Genomic DNA, 12,184 nt, shown 5'->3' with positions numbered 1-12,184 from the left:
TCATTTCGAAGAAGATTATGGCATTTTGATTTCGTATAATTAAGTGTTAGGAGCAATCGTCGTAGATAGAGATGCGTATGCAACTGAGTTTCGATAATCTAAAATTAAAGAAAGATGTGATTTCGTGGGGTCGCTGAAAGTAACAAATGCCCTGCAGATTCCTCTACTCGGATGGTCCAATTATCTTTTCCCAACCCCATAAAATAAATTACATATAATCCCTGGTTTTTGTAAACACACGATCGTATATATATTTCTTTAAGTATGCGTTTTTCTTTCTTTTTTATCTTTTTTTGTCAAACATTAATATTGGGGTTTTAAACCAACACGTTATTGTCTTATTGAATCAATACTCTTACGTAAAACGGAAGAAAAGAAATTCCAAAACGGTTGGCTATGTACAATAATAAATTTAAAGGAGATGAGAAACTGATCTGATGTGCTTTCACTACGGAATAATTAATGTTCTAATATGGCATATTGTTGTATTATATATTTTGTTTAGATTGATTGATTATTTTATCTGATTAAACTATGACTGAGTTTGAAGTGGCACGATTTAAGTTTTGGTATGATTATTTGTAATTATTTGATTAGCAAATGCATCTACAAGAACAAATAAAAAAATTGCTCATGTAGTCGCGTAACGTCTTTTATATAAGACATATAGTTAATTCAGGTGCTAAAAGAAGCCGAATATGGTCGCCAACTTGCCATAAATTGAAGGGTGAAACAAAAGTGGTAATGTTGTAGAAGAACAAGCTAAACAAGCAAAAGATGCAATTAGGGTAAATGCGTAATACAACGGAGAATATGGGAAAAGTCAAGAGGGCTTTTAGTTGCTTCTACAACGATGGAGATTACCGTCCTTTAATTGCGTTGTCCCACAAGAGATCTCCTCTCTGTTAACGTATTTTGTCTCATACAGTTGTCCGTACACACCTCACAATCTCACAAAATAATGAAATTTGCTCTAACAAAACTCTAAGCTATCAATGAAAAAGAATTAGAACAGTCGAAACGCGAAAAAAGTGTGATTAGTGCAGGACATAAAGAAGAACGAATAGAATAAATTGAATGAAACAACCATGACAAATTGACACCACATAATTAAGTCTGTTCGTAATTAGTGAACAAATGTACATAATACTAATAGTTGTACACAACATTATGATATGGTTAAACTATATTAACCGTATCAAATGAGTTAGTTTGGAAATAAAGGTGGGGTCCAAGGAGAGACAGTGGAGACTTCAACAATGCCGGTTGCGTGAGGAGAAGGTAAACGTCATGTCCAAAATAATACAATGTTGATTTGTCGTCAACGAAATTCATTTCGACTTCTTTTCTTTTTTCTCCCCTTCTCAGGATTCAGGAATATAGTAGGTTTTATCTTGGATGTTCTTGATTCTTCTTATATATGTAACATTAATGTTTTTAGTTAGTTATGTAACATTTGGGTTGAAGATATTTACGAAAAATGAAAATAATCTTGCACTTAGTTACCGTACATTTCAAGGTTTTATGGAGTGACTAAAGTGGATCAATGATAGTTTTCGTTTGCTCATAGCTTTACTCACTCAGCGTGATCGATACGTAAAAATACTAGTTGAATTGAATAGTCATGTATTATTACAACCTTGATGACTAATAGTGAGTCAAGTAAAAAAGGTGAAGACAATGATATTCTTTTAGAGGGTGTTAAAGATGGTGAATACAACAGATTTAATGGGGAAAAGAAAAATAGTGAGCCAAGAAAGAACTCACCAAGATGATGATTTAGTTAGATCTCTATAGTTTCATTAAGATTCTTAGTTATAAAGATCTTCCATATATATAATTAAGACGATTAGATGAGGTACGCAAAGAGTTATTTTAAGTCATTCACCATTTCATTTAGGAGACCTTTAACATAGTTGATATTCTTTAATTGGTGTTTGACAGTTAAACCATATATATACATTAGGATAATCAAGATTTTGAGCGATGAAAGGAAATAATACGTTATCCACTTATCCTCAAACATATGTTCTTGATGTCACACTATACAACCATTAAGGAGATGCCAATCTTGATTAGTAAGTAATTATTTGGATTTGTCTGGGGGGATAGGGTTATATACTAAAATGCTATAACTATGCCTAAGTTTTTTAGATGTTTTTTTTTAGATATGTCAGTCACATATATACTTTGTAATTTATGAGACTAAATATCCTGAGACTTTGAAATCTTGTAGTGACTGAGTATTTATGATGTACCACTAATATCGAGCCTCTTTTGCAACAATGTCTGTCCGAAAAAGAAGTACCATTGTTTGATGCAAACATTCCAATGAGATGGGTGTAATTGACAATACTAAATCTTAGAGTTACTATCAGAAAATTTCATAAAGTTTGGGCGTATAACTAAAATTATTGTCTCTCTAAAAGGTTTAATGGCTGTAATGCCACAAATTGAAAAAAAAAATCTGCTGTGTCATAAACAAATCTACATGCCATAATATATATAGAATTCCTAATTTACCCTTAATGAAAGTTTTTGTGGCATTTTTGAATTTGGTGAAAAAATAATTGATTTTATTAAAATTAATAATTTAAAACGAAAATTAATAATAAAAAAAAAATTTCATGCTCTTCTTCTTCTTCGTCGGTGGATTCTGAAAACAAGCAAATCTCATTTTCGCCGTTGAATCCTTGCCTCTTCCTTTTCTTCTTCATCTTCTGCAATCAGTTTCTTATTTTATCTCCTTTCTCCACCACCATTGTTGAAGTTTTAAAATCCAGTTAGGTTTTTATTTACAGATTTAGGGATTTCAAAATTTAGGGATTTGATTTGCCAAAATTGTTTGTTCTAGATGCAAATCGGGTTGGTATGTGACGATTATGTCTTTGCATAGATAATTTTTCGAATTCAGTTGTTAAATCATAGTGATTCTTAGGTAGATTATAATTAGAACCCGAGTTAATCACCAAATCTGCAGAAAAAGGACAACTGGTACAAATGGTACAACTAAGAGATAAGAGGACAATTAGTACAACTGGTACAACTATGAGATAGAGGACAACTAGTACAATAGGTATAACTAAGACAACTTAAATAATTGTTGATTGAAAATTCTTTTATTATAATTGTGAATCGGGTTGGTAACCCCGTTTTATCTGACGATTAGAATGGATAATTTTTTTTAATATAGTTGTTGAATCATAGTGGTTCTTAGGTAAATTATAATTATATATGAGTTCATCAGCAAATCTGCAGAGAGGGACAACTAGTACAATTATGTACAATTATGTACAACTATGTACAAAAATTGACAATGCACATAGGTGCACATGTTACCTTGACGGATAACTAGACACTTAGGAAAGTTAATCTAGTCTAGAGGATTTCATTTTTGGCCGAAAATACTTTCCGGATGGAAATAAACAAGGTATAACTGGACACATATATACAACTATATGTAATTCTTTCATTAGAAAATAATAATGATAAAACTATAAATATAAAAAGCAAACATCCACTTAAAAAATGTAGAAAAGTCGTAAAGTATAAGGAATAAAATTAAAAAGATGGATAACATAAAATTATCATTTTTCTAATATATATTATTGGTTTCACATCAAACATCCCTTCTGATACAAAGAAGACTTTGATAATGTTAACAATCTTATGATGGAAAAGAGCCAAAATTATGATTTTGCATAAATTGTAGTATGAAAATGTTATAAATGGACTACAATAATCGAAAATTATGTGGACAACTACAAAATAATAATTTGTATCAAGGGACAACTGAAAAAAATGCTAAAATCGCCAAATGACAACTATGAAGAATTTTGGACAACTGGACAACTAGGTACAACTATGTACAAAATTGACGGCACACGTGGTACTTTGACTGCGCACATGTTCTTTTTTGTCGACGCACATGTGTATTTTTATTAATTTTTAATAGATTTTAATTATAATTTTAAATTACATAATTATATCAGTTGTACCAGTTGTATTTCACACGTGCGTTTACAACAGACAGCATAGTTGTACCTAGTTGTCCAGTTGTCCAAAATTTGTAATAGTTGTCCTTTCATCGATTTTGTAGTTTTTTCAGTTGTCCTTCGACAGAAATTATTATATTCTAGTTGTCCACAAGAATTTCGAACATTATATAACAGCCCCAAGAGTTTTACGTTATTATTTTTCTATTTTTATATTTTTGCATAGACGCTTGCATAAGATGGATAACATTGTCAAAGACTTCCTTATAATATAAGGGCTATTTCAAATGAAACCAAAAAAATTTGATGGAAAAGATGCAAATATATGATTTTGCATAATTTGTGTTATGAAAACCTTGTAAATGAACTGCAATAGTCGAAAATCATGTGGACAACTACAAAATAATAATTTATATTTCAGGACAACTGGAAAAATGCTAAAATCGTCAAAGGACAACTATGAAGCATTTTGGACAACCGGACAATTGGATACAACTATGTATAAAATTGACGGCGCACGTGGTATTTTGACTGCGCACATGTCTATTTTTGTCGGGGCACGTGTTCTCTAGCTTCGTGGATGTGAATAAGCAAAAGACAACTGAACAAGTAAGGACAACTTTATACAACTTCGTGGATGTGAATAGTTATACTTAGTTGTCCATAGTTGTACTTAGTTGTACCATAGAAGTTAGATCATGAAACTTCTATATTTGTACTTAATTATGATTTTGCATAAATTTTAGTATGAAAATATTGTAAATAGACTTCAGTAGTCGAAAGTAATGTGGACAACTACAAAAAAATAATTTATATTACGGAACAACTGGAAAAAATGTATTAACACTACAATTAAAATATAGTTGTCCCGAGTTGCATCTAGTTGTCCTAGAAAAATTCATAAGGTAATTGTACCTAGTTGCACTTAGTTGCTCTGGAGAAATTCATTACGTAATTGCACCAAGTTGCACCTAGTTGTCCTGAAGAAATTAAAAATATTAATGCAAGAAATCAAATATTTCCAAAATACAAATAACTCCAAAATAAATAGTAATGCAAGAAATCAAAGAAATCAAAGAAATTCAAAAAATTCAAAATATAAATAACTCCAAAATAAATAGTAATGCAAGAAATCTAAGAAATCTAAGAAATCCAAAATACAAATAAATTCAAAATACTCTTGTACACTCTAAGACTAAAATAAGTTGAATCGTTCATTTAGCTGTACCTTGTTTTTAAATTAAATAGTTACAGATAATTGTATATACGTGTCTAACTGTACATTGTTTATCCTTATTGGAAAAGATTTTCTCTGCTAAAATGAATAATGTGGATATCCAGAATGAATATTTCTCAGCTAAAATGTAATTTTTTTAGCTAAAATAAAATCTTTTCGGATAAAACAAACCCGAAAACATACACAAATTAAGTTTACATGCTACTTTTGCTCTGAAACCACTTATCTAATTTATTATCCATTTTTCGTCTTTCAGCAACGTTTTTTGGAGAATAAAGCCCATTTTTTTATTTTTGTTTTGGTGTAATTCAGCAGTAAGACAAACAATTCTTGTATATTATCAGAAATACTCCACTTAGTTTTATTTATGTGTGCAATTCATTCTCCATATAAATTATCTACTCCAAAGCTGTTTAGTTTCATATATCGCAATATTCTTACATACAGTATTTTATCTACTAATATCGAATAAGCTATCTATTCCAAATTTGAGGTATTAAATGATATAAAATCTATTGAATTGTTTGTGTGGCTGATGTTCATTTCTTGAAAATATAATAAAAATTTTCCAATTAACAATTATTCAAGCTGTCTTAGTACTATCCATTTGTACTAGTTTTCCCGTATCTCGCAGTTGTACTAGTTATATTAGTTGTTCTCTTATCTCTTAGTTGTACCATTCGTATCAGTTGTCATTCTCTACAGATTTGGTGATGAACTCAGGTATAATTATAATTTACCTAAGAATCACTATGATTCAACAACTATATTTAAGAAATTATCCATGCAAATACCTAATTGTCACATAAAACTAGATTACCAACCCGATTTGCAATTATAATAAAAGTATTTTCAATCAGCAATTATTTAAGTTGTCTTAGTTATATCTATTTGTACTAGTTGTCCTCTATCTCATAGTTGTACCAGTTGTACCAGTTGTCCTATAGCTCTTTAGTTGTACCATTCGTACCAGTTGTCCTCCTCTGCAGATTTGGTGATGAACTCGGGTTTTATTCCAATCTTCCTAAGAATCACTACGATTCAACAACTATATTCGATAAATTACCTATGAAAAAACCTAATTGTCATATAAATCTGGGTTACTAACCCGATTTGCATAATGAACAAACATTTTTGGTAAATTAATCCCTAAATTGTGAAATCTCTAAATCTCCAAATAAAAATATTAATTGGGTTTTGAAGTTTTAACAATGGTGGTGAGGAGAGGGGATAAAGATAAGAAACTGATTGCAGAGGATGAAGAGGAAAAGTTTGGATGATGAAGATGTAATTTTGATGATTTTTGGAATTTTTAGTCGAAATAACGATGATGAAGATGAGTAGAAAAACAAAAAAATTAAGGATAACTAAAAAAAAGAATTAAAAAAAGAAAAAAAATTGAGAAAGAAAATTTAGATAATTAATAAATAAAAAATAAAATATGTTATTAGGTGGGTCTCAAAAAAAGTAGATATGATCCTGGTTTTATTGTAATCATAAGAGATAACAAGGAGAAGGAAGTACTTTTCACAGTTTTCCTTATTAAAAAAAATCGAAATAATTATGGCGTTTGAACCAACTTTTTTCTGTGGCATTTTAGCCTCTCTCTAAAACGATAGCCGTTTAATGAGAAAAGGAGAATTTTCTAACTCCAAAGAGCGAAGAGCAATCACACACTACATTAGAGAGAATCTGATTTCACTTTATTATTCTCAGGCCAAGGTGCGAATCCTTCTCCGTTGTAGATCGGCATCAGATATCGTCTTTCTCGTCCGCTTTTTCCCATTGAATCGTTAGATCCATCGATAGATCTCGAATAGTTTCTTGTTTTTGTGTCTTGGTATGATATGCTATGCTCGATCGATTGATCCGATTGGGTTTATTTTATTGAAATTAGATCTCTGCCTTGTTTCGATTGATGAAATTCGTCACTTTTTCGATGTGGGTCTAATTCTCTGTCTGAATTTCTGTTTAAAGGAGCTGTTTTTACATCATTTCAATATATATCTGCATGTATAGATATCATTGGTCTGTTTCGAATCTACGTATGGATTCGACTAATTATGTTACAAGTGGTTTTCATATTTGTTTTAATCAATTCATAACCTTTTGCTCTACATTTCTTTCTCCTTGTTTCAATTAATGTTTTTCTTCAGTGTTTGTTTATATGTTTGCTTAGATTAGTTTCAGATCGTCCACTGAATTGTTCACGAGTTTTGGTTTATTGGGCTTGTATAATGTTGATTATCCTCAGTGTTAAGTTGTTAATTGTGAGATATATGGTGGTCACTGGATCAAGATCATCCAATGTTGTTTGAGTAATGTAGACATATGTTTGTTCCTAAACAGCGAAATGTAATATCGTGGTTTTCTATTTTATTCTCTGCGTTTTCAGTTAAGTCAAAGTTGAAAATGGAAGGGACTGTGTTTACGCCTTGTTTGGAAGGAATGAAGCATGTCAAGTCTGAACAAGGCGAGATGCTTACTAAGCCTTTTCTAGAGCTCTGCAAGACGATCTTGCCTGTTATAGGTAACAAAAGGAGAAACTTTTCTGTTATTTTTTAGTGGAGTTTTTGATTCTCCTTTTTTTTTTTGTGATTTGTTTGTTGTTCTTCAACACTTTCTTGTGATTGACCCTTGTGCTTTGTAAGACTTCTCCCTAATATTACAAATATTTTGTTTCGATTTCATGACTTTTTTGTATCTGTTTTTCCAGATAAGTTTGGAGCTGCTATGACTCTCGTGAAGTCTGACATTGGTGGAAACATATCGGTAAATTTCTCTTCTATTTTCAACAGTCTTGATAATCGAAACGCACAAATCCATTCAGCACTCAAAATACACTTCTTGGCTTTGTTCTTGCTCTTTTATATAGTAATGTGTACCTTTGATAGCAGAGAATAGTAGGCTAATGAAAATGTCTTGTACCAGCTACATGACCTTTGTGCATTGGATCATCGTCTTAAAATAAAAATTAATTGGTCCTTCTCTTGTGTAGAGGTTGGAGAAGAACTACTTATCTGATCCAGACAAGTTCAAGTACTTGTACACCTTTGTCCAAGTCGAAATTGAGTCTAAAACAGCAAAAGGATCGTCTAGTTGTACCAACGGTCTTCTCTGGTTAACCAGGTAAATGATTTAGGAATGTTAACGATACATACCTTTTCTTTTGAAGAGAGCTATTTCCCAGAAATATGTCTATATCACTTATGATTGATTCTTTCAGAGCAATGGATTTCTTAGTGGAGCTGTTCCGCAACTTGGTAGCACATCAAGACTGGTCAATGTCACAAGCATGTGGTGACTCGTACCAAAAAACACTCAAGAAATGGCACGGATGGCTCGCCAGCTCTAGCTTCTCTGTATTTACTTGCTCTCGCCTTTATTCTCCTTTTTCTATGTTCGATCTTTATCTTCTGCGAACCGGTCTCATTTTGATATCCTGAGTAACCGTAAACCTTTTCTCTTATCAGATGGCTTTAAAGCTTGCTCCAGACAGGAAGAAGTTCATGGATGTCATATCTGGTTCTGGTGACATTTATGCCGACATGGAAAGGTTTTGCTCTGAGTTTGGTCCGTTTCTTCAAGATAATCATAAGTTTCTGGTAAACAAAGACTCTCAAAAACTTTTAATCATCATGGATTCTTCAGTTTTCATCACTAGCTTTGATTCTTTTCTTCTTGTTCTTGTTTTTGTTTTTTTCCGCAGGCTAGCGTGGGTATGGACGACATGAAAGCTTCTTGAGTCATCATATGGTTACCGCTCGTATCGTATCTACTTTGCCGGAAACTTTATCCGTTTTAATTTTCTCCTTCAGACTTCAAAACTTCTAGATCCTCCAAAGAAACAGAATAATTTGTTGGTTTCTATCTGAATGTTCACTTTATAATTATTTTATAAGTTTTATAACTTACAAATCAATCTTATCAACTCTTCTCTCTAGTGTTTGTTACGTAATTCTTGTCAATCTTTTCTTTTTATTTCTAAGAAATGTTTCAAAAAACATATCTGATCATTTCCAATATATATTTACCAATATGCTCAGATAACACTATTTTTTATGATAAACTTGGTTATTACAGTCTCCATTACAATCTTAGATTTCGGCACGTAGATTTCTGATATGCACATGTTTTTTGTTGTTGTTGTTGAACAATTATGCATATGATTAGTAGTAATTGTGGAATAAATATAAGTTTTGTTGTGGTCTTGTCTGCTTCCTTACGGCCCGGAAAATCCTCTTGACAAGTTGTTTCCCATGGAGGGTTTAATTAACTCTACGTTGCCTCCATTACCATCAACATCCTATATATATATATATATATAAACATTTATTACCTGTAAATTACAACTTTGAAAAGTTTCTCTCTCTCCGGTAAAAAAAACAAAAACCAAAACTTAGTGCTCTCCCTCTTCTTCTCTTTGGTTGATCTCAGCCAATAACGGGGATCTCTCGATCCTTCTCTCTCCCTCTCTCTCTCTATCTTCTTCAGAAAATTTCAACATTTTTCCTCGTCAAGAGAAAATCCACGCGTTCAAGGTTTTTTTAAGTCTTCTGCTATTATTCTCTGTCTTTTTTTGTTTGTTCTTTTTGTTTGTGCAATGCGACTTTTTGTTGATATATATGTTCTTCGTTTGCTTTTCCTGCAAGTTAGATTTACGGGAGTTACAGGGCTGTAACAATCGTAAATCTTGAACAAAAAAGGTTGTCTCCGGCGTGTGGGTGGTACACACTAACCGGAACCAACAACCCTCCATATCTTCAATGGCGACGACGATGAAAGGCCTTCTTAAGGGTCTTCGTTACATTACTCAGATTTTTGGTGAGTCTCTCATCGAACATGAAAAAATTCTCTAATTGTTTTCTTCTGTCACAAGTCATCTCATTGTTTAATTTTGCGCAGACGAAGAGAAAGAGCAGGAGATGCAGATCGGATTTCCGACCGATGTAAAACATGTTGCCCACATTGGCTCCGATGGTCCAGCCACCAATACGCCAAGCTGGGTACGATCACAACACATTTCTATACGTATTTTTGTACATATCTATACGTATCTGTGCTCATTCCTTGTTTTTGGGGGGCAAAAAAAAACCGCAGATGAATGACTTCAAACCTCAAGAACATGAGAAAGCTCAAGTCGTGTCCAGAGGAAATTCCAACAAATACAACCCTCAAGGTTTAATTCTTCTTTCTCTGTTTTTGGATTGGGAAAGTTTTTTGGATTGGTTCGAGGAATCTCTGACGTTTAATCTCAACAGCGATGAACCAACGTGGAGCAGGGCTAAAAGAACTACTTCCTCCTCTGAGCACCAACGAGAAACCGAAACAGAAAACAAGGCGGAAATCAGCGAACGGGTCTCCGCCGAGAAGAAGCAACGGAAACGCTGCATCTTCAGATGAACCATCGAAGCATTCAAGACATAACCGAAGCAAACACGGGTCAATGGACTCATCGAGCGATCAAGAACCTTCAGTTCGTAGAAGGCGTGGTGGTGTCTCGGTGCCAGACATGGAAGTTTCTTCTAATCATCTTCCTGATGGTTCAGCTCCTCCACGGAAGGCTACATCACGACCGAGGAAACTTAAAGGATCATCAGTAGGAGGAGAAGCATCGATAAAGAAATCATCCAAAGGAAAACCAGAGAATTCAGTTGATAACTGTAACGATATTATCTGAGATATACATAAAAACGAAAACATGAAAAATGTATTATTTATTTTTGGTGCACCTGCATGTGAGAGTTTGTTTTCGTTTCTCCTTTGAAGTCAAACTAAAACTGGCTCACAAGAAAAATTCAACTCAGAAATTTGCATTGATACTTTTAACCAAATCGAGAAGGGAGTGTATTGAGTACAAAAGGAGGCAGCAAGAAATGTAAATAATAATAAAACTCATCATTCATCTACCGGATTTTTCTATTTCTTGCGAAGATCTATGCCGGCTTTCTTGGCAACAGCATCGAGTCCGTTTTTCTCAATGGTCTTCAAGGCCTTAGTAGATAAACGGAGCTTAACAAAACGTTTGCCAGCTTCCCACCAAACCTTCTTGTACTGTAAGTTGACGAATTGCAACTTCTTGGTCTTGTGGTTTGAGAAGGAAACTTTGTTAGCTCTGTTTGCTTTCTTACCAGTAAAAGGGCAGATTCTACCTGAAAACAACAAAAACAAAGGGGAAATGTGTCGGAATAGGAGGTTTAACAGGTCATAGCTTATCAAAAGACGAGAGACACGAAACAGCAAAGAGGAAGAAGATAAAGAAGAACAAGAATAACGAGAAGCAAATTCAAGAAAAGCTGAGAGGACTTTTCAATGTCCAAAGCATATCTCTCATAAATCATTTCTGCAGCATTCAAAATCATCCATGTTTGCACTTTGGGGCATCAAAATCAAGGCAAAAGTATGTGTCTGATACAAGAAATTATGCAACGAGAACTTAAACACACTGCTCACTTTACAGAGACATAATTCTAGATAATCCAACTCAAGCAATCTCAGAAAATCGAAATTTGAAATTCGACATGAATAAACACTAAGAGAACATAGTGAAGGGAAAAAGGGGAAATTACGGGCGACAATTGGCTGAAGACCGGGAAAGGAAGGAACGGAGATACGACTGATGACGTCACTGGGAGGACCATGCGAAATTCTTACGCCACTGAGCTGAGAAGTGAGGAATCCAAGCTCCGTTGACTTTGCGACGGACTTCGGTGATGAGGTCATTCGTAATCGCAGCCAAGCGCCCTGAGTCGCCATTGTCGTCATTTTTGTTACTGCTTCGAAAGGATTGGATAAACAAGGAGAAGATTGGGTTCCTTTAAATTATTTGTAGAAAAAGGAAAACCCTCTTCCTCATCCAGAAGGTTACTCTCTCTAAACCGTCTACGGATTTCAATTCAAGGTTCACAGCACACCGGTTTTTCAGCCAATCTCACTCCCCAAAACAAACCGG

At 33.6% G+C, this 12,184-nt stretch overlaps 3 protein-coding genes across 6 annotated transcripts; 2 read left to right on the top strand and 1 right to left on the bottom strand.

Annotated features, from left to right (window-relative positions):
- The first annotated feature begins 6,805 nt into the window (after positions 1–6,805).
- LOC18027585 (glycolipid transfer protein 1) lies at positions 6,806–9,175 on the top strand. Of its 4 annotated transcripts, none has more exons than XM_006410428.2 (7): positions 6,806–6,954; positions 7,628–7,762; positions 7,949–8,004; positions 8,231–8,361; positions 8,459–8,594; positions 8,706–8,837; positions 8,942–9,175. In XM_006410428.2, exons 2-7 carry the CDS (start codon positions 7,645–7,647, stop codon positions 8,975–8,977), a joined length of 609 nt encoding a protein of 202 aa, XP_006410491.1. In that variant the 5' UTR covers positions 6,806–6,954; positions 7,628–7,644; the 3' UTR covers positions 8,978–9,175. The 4 variants fall into 4 exon arrangements, 3 of the variants coding, with proteins under 3 accessions (XP_006410491.1, XP_024003710.1, XP_024003712.1); XM_024147942.1 differs by having other exon boundaries at positions 6,868–7,024; XM_024147944.1 differs by having other exon boundaries at positions 6,880–7,072.
- Positions 9,176–9,676: 501 nt separating this feature from the next.
- Positions 9,677–10,933, top strand: LOC18027584 (CRIB domain-containing protein RIC1). The gene is made up of 5 exons (XM_006410427.2): positions 9,677–9,773; positions 9,889–10,056; positions 10,138–10,238; positions 10,333–10,411; positions 10,494–10,933. Exons 2-5 carry the CDS (start codon positions 9,999–10,001, stop codon positions 10,910–10,912), a joined length of 657 nt encoding a protein of 218 aa, XP_006410490.1. The 5' UTR covers positions 9,677–9,773; positions 9,889–9,998; the 3' UTR covers positions 10,913–10,933.
- Positions 10,934–11,017: 84 nt separating this feature from the next.
- Positions 11,018–12,025, bottom strand: LOC18027583 (50S ribosomal protein L28, chloroplastic). Its single transcript, XM_006410426.2, has 2 exons — positions 11,802–12,025; positions 11,018–11,384 (listed from the first exon to the last, which is right to left on the bottom strand). Exons 1-2 carry the CDS (start codon positions 11,995–11,997, stop codon positions 11,152–11,154), a joined length of 429 nt encoding a protein of 142 aa, XP_006410489.1. The 5' UTR covers positions 11,998–12,025; the 3' UTR covers positions 11,018–11,151.
- Positions 12,026–12,184: the final 159 nt, after the last annotated feature.

The sequence above is a fragment of the Eutrema salsugineum genome, unplaced genomic scaffold, assembly GCF_000478725.1.
Source record: "Eutrema salsugineum unplaced genomic scaffold, Eutsalg1_0 scaffold_10, whole genome shotgun sequence".
Taxonomy (NCBI): Eukaryota; Viridiplantae; Streptophyta; class Magnoliopsida; order Brassicales; family Brassicaceae; genus Eutrema; species Eutrema salsugineum.
The sequence above is the reverse complement of the archived record's forward strand: the minus strand, read 5'-3'. Positions and strand labels throughout refer to the sequence as shown.